Below are 18,630 nucleotides of genomic sequence, written 5' to 3'. Positions count from 1 at the left end.
AAAAAAAAAGACTGCTCACAGAGTATCATAAATAACAGAAAGAGTAAGAGCATATGTAACAGGGGCAGTCCTCATGGGAGGCTACAAAAATCCAAAAGGAGGGACTAAGTGCTTTCACCAAACAAAAACTGGCATTTATGAAGGACAGTAAGAGGAGCCAATGAAAAAGATGGGTGGTGCTTGAATCCCATAATATAGATACAGCATGTCTCAGAGAGAAAGCACACATGCACTGCCTAGGTAAGATCTAAAAAGAACTATACATCGTGACATGGTCCGTTTCTACAACACCGTACCTTTATTTTTCCCAGAGAACCCCACAAAGAGCTGATCGTCCATCCAATGGTCCTTGGTAATGTCAATGCAAAAGCTCAATACACTTTTGGGGTCCAAACAGTGGAAACTATCTCCTGCTTTTTTAGGTGGAGAAAGAATGCTGGAAGAGTAATAGACTGACTGACATGAAAAGGCAGTGGCCACCTTCAGCAACAACACTGCCCTGGCCCATAAAACCAGTTTGTTCGAAAAGAAAGTTGGTGTAGGGCGATTGGACAAAAACAGGTTGTCACTCACTTCTCTACAGAGCAGTATTCATCACAATGAAAAAGACTGTTTTGAGAGTCAGAATTAAAGGGAAGTTGTGCATTGGCTCAAATGAAGTACACATAAGGAATGTGAGGCCTCAAAATAAGGTGCCATTAAGGCATCATAAAGGGTTTAGCTGGAAAGATATGAATTTAATCTTTAAGGAAACACACCACAAAAAGACTAACAAGAATGGTTGGTCTGATAAATGCAGAAAGGCTGAAAGAGAAGAAAAATAACCGTTAACAGTTCTTATTGGGCTAAAGACAACACGGAAAGCAAGACAGCTTTCCCTGTAATGGGTCCATATTGTGGGAAACACACAAGGACACATACTTTTTCCAGCACCCATCCTCCTGAAGCAGCAGCCTGTTGGGAGGACAAATGCCTATGCCTATAAGTTCTGGGAGCCACATTCTCCTGGTCCAATTTTAACCTATGGCATAATTTGGGTCTGGTTGTTCAGATCTCCTTTAGAATGCTGGGCAGGAGAGGCAGAGGCAGGAATTCATACAAGAGTCCAGAGCGCCTCTTAGCAGAATGCCTTGATGGGAACTCCAAAGTATACAAAACAAGTGATGAATGGAATGCTTGAATTAATACAAGCCACTGGTAATTGAGGACCACATCTCTGTCCATTATTTTGCAAACCATGGCAACTCATTTTGGAAGCAGTCATATGCAAATTAATCTGGACACTCTCCAATGGGAACAGTCCAGCCGAACTGCCACGCCAGGTACTCAATGAACCGAAATACAGGCCATTCTTGACTGGCATCATCCTAGTTAGGCCTCATCAGCTAGGTATAGCTTGATTCCAGTGTCACAGTGTGCATGGGACCCACATCTGGGCATACCTGTCCTACTTACGGCAACACACAAGTATACAAAAAAGGGATGGGTGGAATTCTTTAATTAATATCAGCCACTGGTTATTACTAGGGACACATCATATTTTTCATACACTGCTACTACAGCCCAGACGTGGGTCCTCTGCACAATGTCTCATTGCAACCAAGCTATACCTGGATGATGAGCCCTAATCAGGTTCTAGGGGGTTTGTGTTCTGGTTCACGCTGAATTGTTCGCTTGAAGCAGGATTAGGACTGATATGCATATGTCCAAACTAAGGTTGACATGGTGTGTAAAATAATGATATACTGGGATGCAGCCAGAGTAATTCCCAACGGCGTAGATTCATTCAAGCATTCCATCCATCACTTTGTATACTGCAGTTTTTTGGGAACGCCAGTGTTTGTGTTCACGCCGGGGCTGAAGGAATCAAGTTCGGGTTCTCCCTATTGCTGGAAGCCGACCTGTGCCAACTCGTGTAATGGCTATTCATGTCTGATAGGCGTCACCGATGAATTTCCTCTCTCCTGGTGCTTTAAGATTCAAACAGGTAGTTCACAACCAGGGAAATGCCCTGTTTTAGAGGGATGGAGCCTTGTGGTACAGGACCACACATCGCTTGCTTGTTACAATCCCACATTGTAGTGGTGTTGTTCGTTTGATGGCCCACAACTCCAACCCCTTGAGCAGTGTCCTCTGATCTTCATCCCTCCAAGATGACCTCCCCAACCCAGCAGTGCTACATGTGTTACCAATGAAGACAGTCCATGTGAGGTAGGAAGAAGAGTCTGCTGCCAGTCCAACTGTGGCAAGCAGCCATAAGTGCAGGTCTTTTGCAGTCTCCTTCAAAACCTGAATAGAAACTGACATTTTCCCTTTTTGCTGCGCCCTCCGAGACTTGAAGATCTCACTGCAGTCCCCCATTTGCTGTCAGGCACGATTGACAAGCAGCATGCAGGAGTCCAAAAGGTCAGTGAGTCACAGAGGCACCCACGCTGAGATCCAGGAGTGACGTTGAAACATCTGGATCAGACCTCAAGTGTCCTGGACGTGTTGATACCGAGAGAAGTCTAGGTAATGCACCATTATGGGATCTACCACATTATGTATAGAAATTGCTTTCACAACCACTCTCAAATGTGAGTTTGATCAACTATGGTATTTTGCATAAGTCTCCTTCCTACCCTTAGAAAACAGCTAGACAGACACTACTGTAGACAGATCTAAATTCAAAGGGAATTCAAATGAAAATGCTGGCAGCTCAAAAGAGAGCTACTTTGCCCAGCCTAATAACTATTAGCCGAGTATTGTCAGTATAAGACAGGCTACAACAACCAAAAGTTATTAAGGCAGAAAACAACCGGACGTCAATATTAAGTAATACTAGAAAGACTGATATCTACAAATAATCACACATGGTACCATCAATTTATTTGACTTTAAAGTAGGAAGGATCAATGACAAACATTACTGACAAGAATGAGAAGGATCAATCCAAAACCTCACTTCTCCGTGAGCAGTCGACAGTTCAGCATTTCAAATGCAGAATGGGGTGAATTCAATAGAACAAAACGTGCTCCTAATGACCCATTAGTTGCATCCCCGTGGGCACTCAAATTCTATGTCAGGACCGGAGGCTTCAGATTATGCTATATCTTCCTTCGCTTTATTAACATAAAGAAACCACAGCAGCTTAGGAAAAGATATAATACGAACAAAAAATGCTTTAAACATAAAGCATTGACGTAATGTTCAACAAAAAATCAACAACAACTCCCAAGAGTCTCTTTGCGTATAATAATAGTCCATAGTCCTTTGTCCATCAACACTATATAACCGGACTTCCCATCATCTTCCTCCTCTTTCTTCGCTGCTCCCGCAGCCAGATAAGTGCTTTTCTGTTTTGTCTTCTTTTATTGTGATTGATTGTCTTGTGTGCGGTCTTTGGGGACTCCTTGCATGGTTTATTCCCTTTCAGAGTCCCCGGTTGCGGGAACGTTCTGTCGTTCCTACGCGACTTTATTCCCACTTGTGTGCGGTGTGTACATAGACCGCAAGGGGGTGGCCTGTCGCCTCGCCGACCCTCCGGCGCGCCTCCGCAGTGCGAGGAGCCACGCCGTGGGGTCTGCTTGCGCAGGGGCCGACCCTCGCGTACCCCTCTGACACCTGGTGATCCGGGTCTGTACTTTCACAATTTTGACGCCCTCTGGGGTCTGTACAGCGGTTTTGACCGCGTGAATCGCCTTCGGGCGAGATCTGTGCACCTCTTTACCTGGGTGTGGCCTAGCGCGCTTGAGGGGTACGTAGACCCGGTCCCGGCGAGGAGGGTCTGCGCGCTTGGGGGTTGGTGCAGCCCACCTGCCACGTCAGCTGGCCCAAAACGTGATCGCAGCCGCTGGGCCTGCCCACATTCGAGAACTTTCTCGGTTGCCGCCCTCTTGGGTGCCCCGCATTTGCCCCTTGGTTCCGAGATGGAAGGGGAGTACGAGGAGGAGGCCTGCCCCTACTTGCAGGATGACAAGTTTTGCCAGGCGGTGGACAACTCCATCTATCGTTGTGTGACGGAGGTGGTAGGGCCCATGGAGGACCGCCTTTCGGCCCGCATCGTGGAGGAGTGTGCGAAGCTGGCAGCGACGCAGGTGCCTCCGTCCCCCGAACTCCCGGGGACGTCCGGCGGGTTGCCGCCCGCTCCGAAGAGACCCCGGGGTGAAGGGCCCTCATCGGAGGCCCATGGAGTGGATAAGGGCGCTTTCGAGCGTCTTCGCGACGCCTTCCTGGCCAAGGCGACGGCGGTGCCTCCGACGCCCTTGGTAGGCCCTGGCACTTTGGGCGACCTGTCGACGGCGCCCGCCTCCCCGATCTACGACTCTCCGGACACAGATGACGACGGGGAGTCGACCCGTTCTTGGCTCCCGACGCCTTCAGGAAAGGAGATGCCCCGAGACGAGTCGGGCATGCTGGACCCGGACGAGATCGTCCACCCCCGATCCGCGGCCTGGGCCCCGGGGGAGACGGTGGCGAAGTTTGTCGCGGGCAGGCTGCGCAAGCCCCTGGAGAAGGAGGCGAGGGGTTGCCTGCGCGGGGAATGCCCTCGGCCTACTCTGGAGGGGAAAGTGGCCATGACGCCAGAATTGGACCCCAAGATGGCCACCTTCCTGGCGAAATTCATGAAGGACCCCAGGAAGGGGATCGACCGGTCCTGGCGGGCCTGCCAGGACAAGCTGTTGGATGCGGTCGGGCCCGCCACGAAGATCCTTGATATGGCGGAGGAGGCCCGAGCGAATGGCACCGCCATTTCACCGGAGGTGCTCTCCAACTGGGCCCAGAGGGTGATCGTCTTTTTGGGCAACGCCAACTGTGCCCTATCCACGGAGAGGCGGCGTTCGCTCCTTATCAAGCTGGATCCGAAGCTGGGGGACCTGGCCTCGTCGGAGGCAGGTGCCGTGGCCCAGGGTGGCCTTTTCGGTGAGCCTTTCATCCGCGAGCTGGGAAAGTTCGTGAATACGTTCACGTCGCTGGACAAGGCCCAGTCCAGCATCAAGAGGGTGTTCCACCAGCGTTTTTCTGGAGGGGCCGGTCGCGGCAGGGGCCGCGCGATCGGCCGTGGTCAGCAGACCAACAACCGTGGACAGGGCTCCGGAAGAGGTCAGTACCAGACCTCGGCCAACTACACCAATTTCTACCCCACGAGGGGACAGCGCTATGGTGGCAGAGGGTTCAAGAAGAACTCCGGACAAGGAAATGCCCCCGGTAAGTGTACTTTGCTTGGATCAAGTTCCGATTGGGGGGCGGCTGGCAAGCTTTTACGGGGAGTGGGAATTGCTCACTGCCGATGCTTGGGTTTTGCAAACTGTCAGAGGTTTCCATATAGAGTTTCACGACCAACCAACTCAGGTGAGGCCCCCGCGCCCGATGGTTTTCTCAGAATCCGACGCGCGATTGATAGACGGGGAAGTCTCAGACTTGCTGCGCAAGGGAGCCATCCGTCTATCAACGCGCCACCCACATGGGTTCCTCAGCAACGTCTTCCTGGTAGACAAGACGGATGGGGGCAAGAGGCCTGTGATCAATCTCAAGGAATTCAATGGGTGGTTGGTCTACCGTCACTTCAAGATGGAGCGGATCCACCTCCTTCGGGACGTGCTCCTCCCTCGGGATTGGATGGTGCGACTGGATCTCAAGGATGCCTACTTGGTCGTTCCCATCCACCCCCCTCATCGTCGTTTCCTACAATTCCTGTGGGACGGCAAGGTGTTCGAATTCACCGCCCTGCCGTTCGGCCTTTCTTCGGCCCCGTGGTGCTTCACGAAGGTCCTCCACCCGGTAGTGGAGTTTCTCAGAAGTCAAGGGGTCCGTATGATAGTATACTTAGACGACATCCTCCTCATGGGGCAGTGCCCAGAGGTACTGGCAGGACAGCTGCGTCAAGCTGTCGGCCTGCTTCAGAGACTGGGGTTCGTCATCAACGGTTCCAAGTCGGTCTTGGTTCCCACTCAGCAGATCACCTTTTTAGGTTTCGTGGTGGACTCGGTACAGGCGGTCTTGAGCCTACCGGGTCGGAAGGTCGCAAAGATTCGACACCTGCTTCGGCAGACGATCGCGAGGGATCGTACGTCACTGCGCCAGGTCGCCAAGGTGGTGGGTCTTCTATCGTCCTCCATCCAGGCGATTTTCCCAGGCCCGCTGCACTACAGGGCTCTTCAGCGCCTGAAGGCGCAGCACTTGCGCCGTGGGATGTGTTACGATCAGTGGGTTCCCCTCACGGACGAAGTGAAGGAGGAGATGTCATGGTGGCTGTCTCACTTGGAGGCATGGAATGGGCGAGCGATCTTCGGGTCGGCTCCAGACTTGATCATAGAATCCGACGCCAGCAGGTCGGGCTGGGGCGCCCGGTGCGGGGATTTTTCCACCGGCGGCGCCTGGTCGTCAGAAGAACAACAATTGCATATCAATTGTTTGGAGCTCCTTGCGGGCTCCTTCGCGGTTCGCTGTTGGACCAAAGATTCGGTCAAGGCTTGTGTCCTGCTACGGATGGACAATATTTCGGCGGTCCGATATGTGAACCACCTGGGAGGTCCTCGGTCCCGCGCTTTGGCGGACTTAGCGAAAGACTTCTGGGATTATTGCCTGTCTCGTCACATTGCGGTGACGGCGGAGTATCTGCCAGGCCAATCCAATCAAGTAGCGGATTGGCACTCTCGACATCTCAGGGATGCCAGCCAGTGGAAACTGGATCCGGGAGTCTTCCGGTGGCTACACTCCCTTTGGGGCCCCTTCTCGGTGGACCTCTTCGCGTCCCGTCTCGACCACCAGCTGCCGCGGTTCTACAGCTGGAGGCCGGACCCTCTGGCGGAGGCCACGGACGCGTTCTTGCAGGATTGGAGTCGGGAACAGCCGTTTGCGTTTCCCCCGTTCTCCATGATCATGCGAACGGCGGCTCAAATACGCCGCCAGGGTGTGGAACTGGTGTTGGTTACACCGCTGTGGAGGTCTCAAGTATGGTTTCCGGTTCTTCTGGAACTTTCTTGGGATTTTCCAATCCTACTCCCCCTGTTTCCTCTGCTCCTGACGAGCCCGGATCAGGAACCTCACCCTCTCGTCATGCAGAACACTCTCCGCCTCGTGGCGTGGAGGCTCTCAGGAGACGCTGGACGCTCCCGGGCCTTTCGGGGTCAGCTGCGCACTTGCTCTCCAAAGCATGGGCCGATAGTACGACGAAGCGTTACAGATCCGCTTGGCTTAAGTGGATGCGTTGGTGTTTACGAAGGGATTTGGATCCCATGGTCGCCGGCCTTGTTCCCGTGCTGAATTTCCTGGCTCATTTGGCCGACAAGGGTTTAGCGTATAGGACGATCAATGCTATCCGGTCGGCGATATCTGCGGGCCATGTTAACATCGATGGCCATCCGGTAGGGGAACACCCTTGTGTGCCGGCTTCTGCGAGCGGTTCGCCTCGGTCTGCCGCCAGAACCCAGGTACTCCGTCCTTTGGGACGTCAATTTGGTTCTGAATCTGTTCCTGTCGTGGCCAGCGAATTCTTATCTGTCTCTTAAGGAGCTCTCGGCGAAATTAGCCATGTTGTTATGTCTGGTCTCTTGTAGGCGCGTCTCGGACGTGCGCGCGCTGGATGTTTCTGCACGCATTTTTTCCCCGGATGGGGTTACTTTTACGGTGGGCCGACGCACTAAGACGTCGTCGCGTTCCATTTCTTATCCAGCTTTTACTGACACTCCTAAGTTGTGTGTCGTGCAATGCCTCAAAGCATATGAGGACCTGACCTTGGATCTGCGCCCTCCGGGCGAGCGTCAGTTGTTGATTGCCCTGCGGAAGCCACACAGAGCTGTCTCCTCCCCCACTATTGCTCGGTGGGTGCGGTGGGTCATGCACGAAGCGGGCATCAATACTTCTCTCTTTGGAGCACACTCCGCCAGGGGGGCCATGGCCTCTAAGGCATTCTCGGTGGGTGCTCGTCTGGAGGACCTTATGCGAGCGGCGGACTGGTCCTCGGATTCCACCTTCAAGAGGTTTTATTTTAAGCCGGTGGTGGATTTAGCTCAGTTGGTGGTAAGTAAGCTTTAAACTAGCATAATCTGAAGCCTCCGGTCCTGACATAGAATCGAAATTTGCCTAGCTTACGTAACGGTAAGTTTCAATTCTATTAAGGACACGGAGGCGAGGATTATCCCACCCGGACTACAGTGGTGTCTCTACCCACCCGTATGGCAGTAAGTAAAGCGTTTTCCTTTACGTTGTCAGTACTGTGTTGTTCACTGAATGCTCCTCGCCTTGTTGTCGCATTTTCCTGGGCCACCTCGCTGATGCGGTTCCTTTTTTGACAGGCAACGACGGTGCTAAACAGGACCAATGAGGCTTAAGCGTGATCTGCGCGAAGAAAGAGGAGGAAGATGATGGGAAGTCCGGTTATATAGTGTTGATGGACAGAGACAAAGGACTATGGACTATTATTATACGCAAAGAGACTCTTGGGAGTTGTTGTTGATTTTTTGTTGAACATTACGTCAATGCTTTATGTTTAAAGCATTTTTTGTTCGTATTATATCTTTTCCTAAGCTGCTGTGGTTTCTTTATGTTAATAAAGCGAAGGAAGATATAGCATAATCCTCGCCTCCGTGTCCTTAATAGAATTGAAACTTACCGTTACGTAAGCTAGGCAAATTTCGATTCTGGTTCCTCCAAGAAAAACTGAGGACTCCACACAGTTCAATAAAGTTATTCACTCTTTCTTTTATTGATTCTTGAATTAAAATTCATAATTTTTGCTTAATGAAATACATTTTTCATTCCATTTTGTTTATTCATAGTCATTCTTTTATAACATTTTTGAGTTTGGGAAGATCTGCGTTTACCGCATCGGAGGTGACGTTACGAACAAGACTTGTGAAACTGAAAAATTTAAAAGACATCGACGCTCCCTGAGGAAGGGCTTTCTCTTGCCCGAAATGCATAGGAGCAAACAAAGCAGCAATGTTATAAAAGAATGACGATGAATAAACAAAATGGAATGAAAAATGAATTTCATTAAGCAAAAATTATGAATTCCAATTCAAGAATCAATAAAAGAAAGAGTGAATAACTTTATTGAACTGTGTGGAGTCCTCAGTTTTTCTTGGAGGAACCAGAATTTGAGTGCCCACGGGGATGAAACTAATGGGTCATTAGGAGCACATTTTGTTTGTGTTGAATAGGACGTCTTGGACGGAAGATGCCAACTGCGGAGCACCTAAAAATTAATTTACACTTTTTTGAATCTATTTTGGAACATTTGAAAGAAATAAGGCTGTGCACCTGCATCAAACATAGTGAATTCAATAGGATCCCTTCCATATCACCATTGTTGATGATCCGCCTGACTTCATCAAGGTTTGGGCCAGAGTTGTTTGAGAGCCACAACCTGGACGACACCCAGTCTTGCCATGGGCACTGGTTTTTCATCATACGATACCTAGATAAATCCTTGAATACCATTTTCTCTATTATCTTTCCCTAGACGGAAAAATAGTGAAAGGGCAATAGTTGTTTGTGTCCTAGGGGTCTAGACTGGGAGTTTTCAGCAGAAGCACAAACTATATGGTCTTATGTTGCAAACTCTTGGGAATTAAAATAGTAAGAGATCCGTTATGATTTCTCCTCATTGTAAAAAAAGACCAATTTAGATCCTAAAGTGAAAAAGTCCTTTGACAGTTAACACAATGTTGCAAGAACATACCATTGTCCCAGAAGCATTTGAGTCCTAGTCCAACAGTTAAACAATGGGCAGGTTCAATAGGATACCACCAGCAAGCATCTGAAACCAAACCAATTCCACAGGCGATCAAGAGACTTGCTTCTAGGTTGCCATTAATTCACAGGGGACAGGTCTATGTTGGTTTCACCAATGAGTTCCTCATACAAGGTCACATAAAATGATATCACACAATAAAATACTCAAATACTTGAACAAATAGAAAAACCAAATGAAACTGGAAAATGCTCCAGCAGCATACTTAATTTCATATAGTTTTTTTCCTTGCCATTTTAATGAAAAATGATACCTACTTGACAAGATCAATCCTATTGTTAATTGCAGCCCAGTGCAAGAGAGTAACATTTTCTTTGTCTGGCTGTCGGACATCATATCCTGCCTCCACCAGCTCTCTACATCGTTCATATATTCCATACCTTTAAAAAAAAAAAAAAAAAAAAAAAGCTTAACATTGCAAACAAAAATTTGTCAAAAACAAAGCACAATTGTTACTCATATATATGCAATCGTATATATGTGAACTATACCCAATAGTTGCTTCTAGCCATAAAGACAATCAGAAATTACCCAAAAATCTACAAGACTCGCATTATTTATGTTGTTGCTCATTAAACAATTTTTTTTAATGGAATACATGTGACTCTTGAATGAATGGGAATGTATAAGTGCCAGGTATGAGCATAAGTCTCCAAACCAGTTCAAGAGTCAATTCCAAAGTATGGCGCTCTCTAATGAAGGGTGTTTTCTATGAGAGGTAGAGCAAGGCACTTATGTTAGTGATATATTTTACTCACTTAAATGGAAAAGGTAAACTTACCTCAGGAAGCACAAGGACTACCTGAAAGAGGTTTGTGGCATTGGCAATTTCTTTTCTAGCATTTCCAGAATCATATTACATTGGAAAATTAAAAAACAAGCATTTGGAATGCAATAGGTATCGTATTTGCAAGACTTTAAGTTTTTGGCTTTGTAAATGACAAAGCCTTTTATTTAGGTTTTAAAAACCAAAACATAAAAAAGCCATAATCATTTACAATGCCAATAGCTCAAACTCGCATAAATGCAAGACCTATTGCATTGCAAATGCTTGTTTAAACTTCACCTCAGTTCTCGCTTTCTTCGTAGTCCTAAATTTGCATTTAACACATGAAAATGTAAATTACGCACTGGATTAAGGCTAGAAGACACAAGATTGATACAAAGTGCAGCTTGGGAGTGGACTTAATGTAAATGCAAGTTTAAAACTATACCAAGTGTGACTAGGTTACAGCATTAGAAAGCTGCAAGCTTCCGATTCATACCTCCGATTAGAATTAGGTGGCAGTTTGCGGTTACATTTACAGGGTTACTGCACACAATGTTTATCCTTGCTTTTGAGTCATTATATTCCCGTTAAAATTATCCTTACTTAAGTTTGTAAAACCAAATAAATATTATATGACCTCCTGAGAAAATGTATTCTGTTTTCAATGTCCGCATAATAAATTATTTTATTTCATTTATAGAGCGCGGCCCATCACCCGTGAGGGTATCTAGGCGCTGTCCCTGGGGCACAGGGAGATTCAGCGATTTGCACAGAATCACAGGATGATGCGCCAAGACTCGAACCCGGATCCCCAGCTCCTATCTGCTCCACACTCAGAAAAACTGGTAATTATATTACATTTCTTTTATTATATTTACCATTGTACCGGTTTGGAAAAAGCATCAGATGAGAGCGTATTCACGTATATACACATTTATCAGGGTTGACCAGTACTCCGCAGCCCCATTGCAAACGCATGAATTGTGCCAGGCAGAGCAGTTTCACCAGGTACTAGGACATGGACATTTAAAACTAATGGGTAGTGCTCCAGCGACAAGATGCTCTTAAACCGTTGCAGACTGTATTTGTGAAAAAACATGTTGGGTAGTTGTGCTTATTAATACAACCCAAATTGAGGAAAAAAAATCCAAGCTTAAACCATTTGAATACTTGGCGATTTAAAATATTCACAGATAAAAAAATACTTAAATGTGCATTTGCAACTCTTAGTATAAGGACGGATTCATACTATGTTTTTTTGTTTTTTTTTTAACTGAAAAGTCATGTTTTGTTTTTCTTCCCATGTGGGCAAGTGGTCAAGTTGTTTGGAGCTGCACAATACAGTTAGATCAATAATACTTCTTTCTTCAAACCCAATGAAAATAATTTACTTAGATTATAAATGCCATACATACAGTTTACTATTTTAACCGAAGGAGTCCACTCCATGAGGAGTGGGGAGAGCAGGGATGCCGTAGGTGCAAGGATGACACAAGGAGTAGTTTCTTGCCTGTAACTCCAGTTCTGTAGTAGGGGTATCTCTGATATAGTCATAGTCTAGTGAATAGTCCCGCTCATGTGCGGGGACCCCGGAGCAAATAAAAAAAAATCTCTTAAACTTTCTTCTTTGCCGTACTGCATAGACACTTAAGAGAAAATTAAAGACAAATAATGCAGCCTATACATGCAAGGCTACACTGTCCAGTACTTCAACTAGAAATGCAAGGATATTCCTAAAATATCCCACTTTAGACAGGTCTGCCAGGTTTCACCATGGAGAACACTTCCCCTTCACCAAATCCTTGGAGGAAGGACAGGACAGACAAGCCCCCCATAGGTTGCCATAATGTGGCTTAAAAAGGGATACCATGCCTTTAAGGAAACTTTCCAGAACTCTCCTGGTATCCCAAAATGCACAGTAACTCCCTCCACTTTCAGTTCTTTTTGGAGGTGTATCAGCTAGACCTGTAGCACTCATCATTTCATCACTTTCTCCACCCGAGAGGAGGGCGGGCGCTTAGGACTATGACAGAGATACCCCTACTACAGAACTTGAGTTACAGGCAAGAAACTACTCCTTCTGTAGTAGGGGATCTCTGTGTATAGTCATAATCTAGAGAATAGAATGGCAAGCCCATCCAAAAACAGCGGTGGAATAAAAGACAACACCACTATTATGCGAACAGATTTTGCAGCGAAGCCTGTCTGACCTGAGCATCTGCCCCGGCATCAGAGTCCAGACAGTAATGTTTAGCAAAGGTATGGACCGACTTCCAAGTGGCAGCCTTGCAGATCTCTACAATGGGAACATTACGAAGCAAAGCAGTTCTGGCCACTTTGCCCCTGGTGGAATAAGCCTTAGGCTTACCCCGGAAGGTCTTATTCGCTTTCTGATAACAAAGCTGGATACACGACACAATCCACCTAGAGATAGATTGCTTCGAAGTAGCCAGACCAGTCCTAACCGACCCATAGTTGACAAACAATTGGTCGGACCTGCGAATGGCTTTGGTATTATCCAGATAGAATTTCAACACCCTTCTAACATCCAGGGAATGAAGAGACCTTTCCGCTGGAGTGGAAGGATTCTGGAAAAAAGTTGGTAAAGTTATCGTCTGATTAACATGAAAATCAGAAATCACCTTGAGAAGGAACTTAGGGTGAGTCAGATAACAACCTTAGCAGCATGAAACAAAGTACAAGGTTCTTGGCAACATAACGCCTGAATCTCACTCACCCTGCTGGCCGATGTAATGGCTACGAGGAACACCGCCTTCCAAGACAGGTGCTGCAGCGAAGCCTTGTGAATAGGCTCAAAAGGTTCCCTCATCAGCCTGGACAGCACACCATTCAGTTCCCATGCCGGCGAAGGAAGTCAAACAGGAGGAAACATCTGCTTCAATCCTTCCAAAAAATCCTTAATCACAGGAATCTGGAAGAAGGATGTCTGTGAAGGGCATTTTCTGTAAGCAGTCAAGGCAGCCAGATGAACCTTAATGGAATGGAAATTAAGGCTAGACTGAGCCAGATGCAGAAGGTATGGAAGGATGACATCCTCCTTGCAGGTGGTAGGATCATATTTCTTAGACATGCACCGGATGCAGAATCTCTTCCATTTGTAAGCATAAGAGGTCCTAGTAGACGGCCTCTTATCCTCCTTCAATATGTCCATGCAATCCTTAGGAAGATTTAAGTGGCCATATTGCACTCTCTCAGAAGCCATGCCGCCAAACTCAACGACGAGAGGATGGGGTGCAACATCTGCCCCCCAAACTTCATGAGAAGGTCCGGCCGACACAGCAGCCGCCGATGAGGCAGAATCGAGCGATGAAGCAGGTCTGTGAACCACCACTACCTGGGCCACTCCGGAGCAATGAGGAGTATCCGCACCCGGGACTGGGCCAGTTTGATGAGCACCGCCGGAATCAGGGGAATGGGTGGTAAAGCGTACAGAAAGCTGTTCGACCAGTTGATCCATAATGCGTTCCCCAGAGTCCCCGGTTGGTAATACCTCGAGGCGAAGTCGCTGCATTTGCTGTTTTCGGCGTTGGTGAACAGATCCACGTCTGGAGTGTCCCACACGGCGAAGATGTCTTCGAGCACCTCGTCGTTTATGACCCACTCGTGGTTTTCTTGCAGCAACCTGCTGAGGGTGTCCGCCTGAACATTCTGTACACCGGGCAGATGAGTCGCCATTATCGTCAGTCCTCTGGCTAGCAGCCAGTGCCAGAACGCCTGCGCCTCCTGCGACAGTGTGCGCGATCTCGTGCCCCCCTGCTTGTTGAGGTAATGCATCGTGGTTGTATTGTCCGTCTGTACAAGCAAGGAGTTGGTCTGGAAGGATGGAAGAAAGGCCTTCAGTGCCAAGTGAACATCTCTGAGTTCCAAGAAATTGATGTGATACGTGGACTCCGCCGGAGACCACTGTCCTTGGATCTGCAGATGGTCTGAATGCGCTCGCCAGCCCAGGAGAGACGCATCCATCACGATAGTCCAAGTCGGGATATCCTTGTGGAAAGGAACCCCTCGGAGTAGATTCTCTGCCGAGCACCACCATCTCAGGGACTGTTGGGCGTGAAGAGACAACTGAATCCGGTCGTCCCACCACCCTTTCCTCTGGTCCCACTGGCCCTCCAATCATTCCTGTAGCGGCCTCATGTGTAGGCACGCATGTGGAGTGAGGAGTATACAAGAGGCCATCGATCCCAGTAGAGAAGACACTGTCCTCACTGTTGTAGATGGAGCAGCTATGAGAGCCTGAGCCTTCCGAAGGATTGATAAGTGTCTCTCCTTTGAAGGAGACACGCTTGCCGATAACGTATTGATGGAGGCTCCCAAGTACTGCAGGCACTGCACAGGAATCGGGACAGACTTGGACAGATTTATGTGTAACCCCAGACTGTTCAGCAGGCCGGCCGTCCTCAACTGCGCTACCAATCGTCCAAGTACGGGTAGACAAACACCTTGTTCTTTCTCAGGTGCGCTGCTACCACAGCGATGCATTTTGAAAAAGTCCTGGGTGCAGACTTCAATCCAAACTGTAGTACGGTGTACTGATAGTGATTGGTGCCGACTAGGAAGCGCAGGAACTTCCGATGTTTCCGTGCAATGGGCACATGGAAGTACGCATCTTGCAGATCTATCGCGCACAGCCAGTCTCCCCTCTGCAGCGGAGGATAGATCTGGTGCAAAGACAGCATGCAAAACTTTTCCCTGTGAATCCACTTGTTTGCTTGTCGCAAATCCAGAATGGGCCTTAACTCATTCTTATCCTTCTTCTGTATTAGGAAGAAGCACGAGTAAAGACCCTTTCCCCTTTGAGACAGAGGGAAGTCTTCTATCGCCCTTTTTCTTAACAGGGTATCTGCCTCCGCCTGGAGCTCGCGCAGTTGGAACTGTGAGCCAACAGGTGGGATTGCTGGAGGCGGGCTGGTGAAACGAAGACTGTATCCATTGCAAACAATATTCAGCACCCACTTGTCCTGAGTAATGTTTCTCCACTCTGCCAGGTAATGTTGAATGCTTCCCCCCACCAGAGCGGGTAACGGATGAAGGGGAAGTAACAGCTCAGGGCCAAGACCCAGCCAGGCCTTTGGTCGCGGATGAAGCCTGCTGACCACCACGGCCCCTCTGGCGCTTTTGGAACGGGTGCCGCTGGAACTGCTGCTGTTGTTGTCCAGTCTGGCGACCTTGCCCTCTACCTTGCGCCCCGTACCATCTCTGGAACAAGCGGAAGGTCTTTTGTTCATTCGGCTTTTCCAATCCGACAGCCGTCAAGGTCTCCGCCTCGGCCCTCATACGGGCTATCTCCTCATCTGCATGTTTCCAAACAGGGTCTCACCAGAGAAGGGTAGATTGGCCACCCTCTGCTGCGCCTCGGGCTTCAAGGACGTCAGACGCAGCCAGTCGTGGCGCCTCAGGTTGACCCCATGGCAGTATCTGTGCGCTGCCAGGAGGGGAGGAATCCGCAGCTGCACTGATCACCTGGTTGCAGACCATCAGTCCTTCGTTAAGGATTTCTTGGAAATCTTCCCTATCCTCCCGTGGAAGACGTTCCACGAACCGTGTTAAGGACTCCCAGAGGGACCGATCATAACGTCCCAACAAGGCCGAGGCACTCGCGGCATTCATAGACGTGGCTGCCGTCCCACAGACCTTCCTGACTGCGGAATCCATCCAGCAGCTCTCCTTGTCAGGAGGCACCATCGATTACGGGGTGGTTGCGTGCTGCTTCCTCGCCGCCGTCACAATCACCAAATCCGGCGCAGGGTCCAAGCTAAGAAACGCAGGGTCCGTGTCAGGGGCCCGATACTTCTTCTGCAGCCTGGAAGGCGCTGCTTTAGTAACCGCATGGGTGAGGAAGAGCTCCATGGTTGTTTCCACCACCCTGGCACCAAAGGCAACAATGGGCGAGACAATTGCTTCTTGTGAAGGGTCTCGAAAATAAGGGAAGTCAAGGGCATTGGCATAGTGAGCGTGATGCGCAGCAACACCTCCTGGAAGGAGACAATGTCGTCTATCGGGGACACCTTCGTCCGAGGGGAGTCCGACAGGGTCGGCGAGTAGTCCCTGGCACTGGACGAGTCCGTGTGGTGGGATCTAGATCTGTCTCTCCTATGGCGCCGTCTGGACCTTGTAGATGAGCGATGGCGACTCCTGGACCTATCTCTCTGCCTTGAGCAAGACCTCTATCTCCGCAGCCTTGGACAGTATGCGAGCCGGAAAGGAGGGTGCTGTGGAGGCCGAGCCGTGAGCCTAGGCTGTGGAAGCCCCGTAGGCGGCGTCGGCAAATGAGGTAAAGAGACAAACCTCGCTGGAGCTGGTGGAGGAGGGCAGTGAGGAGGAACCGGAGGTGGTGGAGGCGTAGGAGATTGTGGAGGAGGAGTCGGGGTACACGGAGGATCCACAGGTAAAGGAGGAGGTGTAGGTGACCTCGGTTTGAAGGGTGAGTAGACCTGAGAGTACTCTGAGCCCGGAGACTGTCCCACTCTCCTTTTCTTCTTCTTCTGACCAGAGGGGGGCGATCTAGAGACCCTCCCCCTCGTGGAAGAGCGACGTCGCTGCCGCGACCGCTTGCTTGCTGAAGCAAAGGACTCCGTCCTAGTCCTAGAACGTCTAGGTCTTCCTCCTCGATGCTAAGCGTCCTTTCGACGTCGAAGAACGTCTCTTTGACGTCGACGAACGTCGTCATGACGCAGACGAGCGTCTGCTCGGCGTCAATAGCCGTCTCTTCGACGTCGACAAGCGGTGCCTCGACGTCGATCGTCTCCTCGACGACGGGGATCTCCTTGGCGTCAACGACCTCCGTCTCGACGCTGATCTTCGTCTCGACGTCGCTGACTTATGTGACGAGGTAGATTGTGACAGGCGGTGTCGCCTCGACGGCGAGCGCTGGCGTCTTGACCCCTTTCGACGTCAATGATAGCTCAACGACTAACCAGTCCTGGACGTCGACCTCGTCGGAGGTCTAGACGTCAGTCCCCTCTAAGTCGAACGTCGACAGCGCTTCGACCCAGAGCCCCGGGGAGACGGGGAACAGACTGTGGTCATTCCTTTAGACGCCGACGTCGTGGGTATCGACGTCGATGTAGACCGGTGGCGTTTTCTGGCCTTTTCTTTACTGGGGAGCCCACCAGAGGCCGACGCACAGGCAGAGGAAGGAGCCCCTCCATGCCCAGACCCACCTTGTCCTTGCTGCCTTCTCAGCTCCAAGCATTGGAGCCTGGTCTTCTCCCTGTCCTTGAGGGTCCTTTTAGGGAACTGCAGACAGATATCACACTCCTCAGGAACATGAGAAGGCAGGCACAGGATGCACACCCTGTGAGGATCCGATTTTGCCTTTTTTCTGGAGCACTCAGGACATTTATCAAATAATGCAGGCATATTTGATGAAAGAAGCCAAAACAGATGAGACCAGGCAAAAACACGTAGAGTGAACACTCTAACACTTTTAAAAGTGCACAATTAGTAGAAAATAAACCCAAAAAATGGAGAGCTCAATGCTCCAGGGTCCTGCTAGCAGGAGCCAGAAAAAAGAACTGAAAGTGGAGGGGGTTGCTGTGCATTCTGGGATACCAGGAGTGTTCTGGAAAGTTTCCTTAAAGGCACGGTATCCCTTTTTAAGACACATAATGGCAGCCTACGGGGGCTTGTCCGTCCTGTCCTTCCTCTCTAACATTCCAAGGATTTGGTGAAGGGGGGGAAGTGTTTAACATGGTGAAACCTGGCAGCCAGGTCTAAAGTGGGATTTTTTTTTTTAATATCCTTGCATTTCTAGTTGAAGCACTGGAGAGTGTAGCCTTTTATGTATAGACTGCATTATTTGTCTTTCATTGTCTCTTAAGTGTATATGCAGTACTACAAAGAAGACCGCTTAAGAGAATTTTTTTGATTGCTCCGGGGTCCCCGCACATGAGCGGAACTATTCACTAGATTAGGACTATACACAGAGATCCCCTACTACAGAATGACCAACACAAAAATTGTGCTTATGCAACTCCATGCTGAGCACAAACTGTATGCAACCATGTGCTGGGTCCTGTGAGTCCTTCCTGATGCGAACAGCAAAATACAGTATTTACAAATCTAAGAGTTGAGACAGCAGAGATTTTTAAAAATGTGGCCA

At 49.1% G+C, this 18,630-nt stretch overlaps 1 protein-coding gene across 1 annotated transcript in view; it reads right to left on the bottom strand.

The window, feature by feature from the left end:
- ZDHHC17 (zDHHC palmitoyltransferase 17) overlaps positions 1-18,630 on the bottom strand; it is a 520,726-nt gene that overhangs the window by 359,908 nt on the left and 142,188 nt on the right. Inside the window, exon 3 of the mRNA XM_086919563.1 lies at positions 9,994-10,116. Coding sequence (XP_086775689.1) covers positions 9,994-10,116 — 123 coding nt within the window. The remainder of the gene's footprint in view (positions 1-9,993; positions 10,117-18,630) is intronic.

Source organism: Lissotriton vulgaris, chromosome 1_1 (genome assembly GCF_964263255.1).
Source record: "Lissotriton vulgaris chromosome 1_1, aLisVul1.2, whole genome shotgun sequence".
Lineage (NCBI taxonomy): Eukaryota > Metazoa > Chordata > Amphibia > Caudata > Salamandridae > Lissotriton > Lissotriton vulgaris.
The sequence above is the reverse complement of the archived record's forward strand: the minus strand, read 5'-3'. Positions and strand labels throughout refer to the sequence as shown.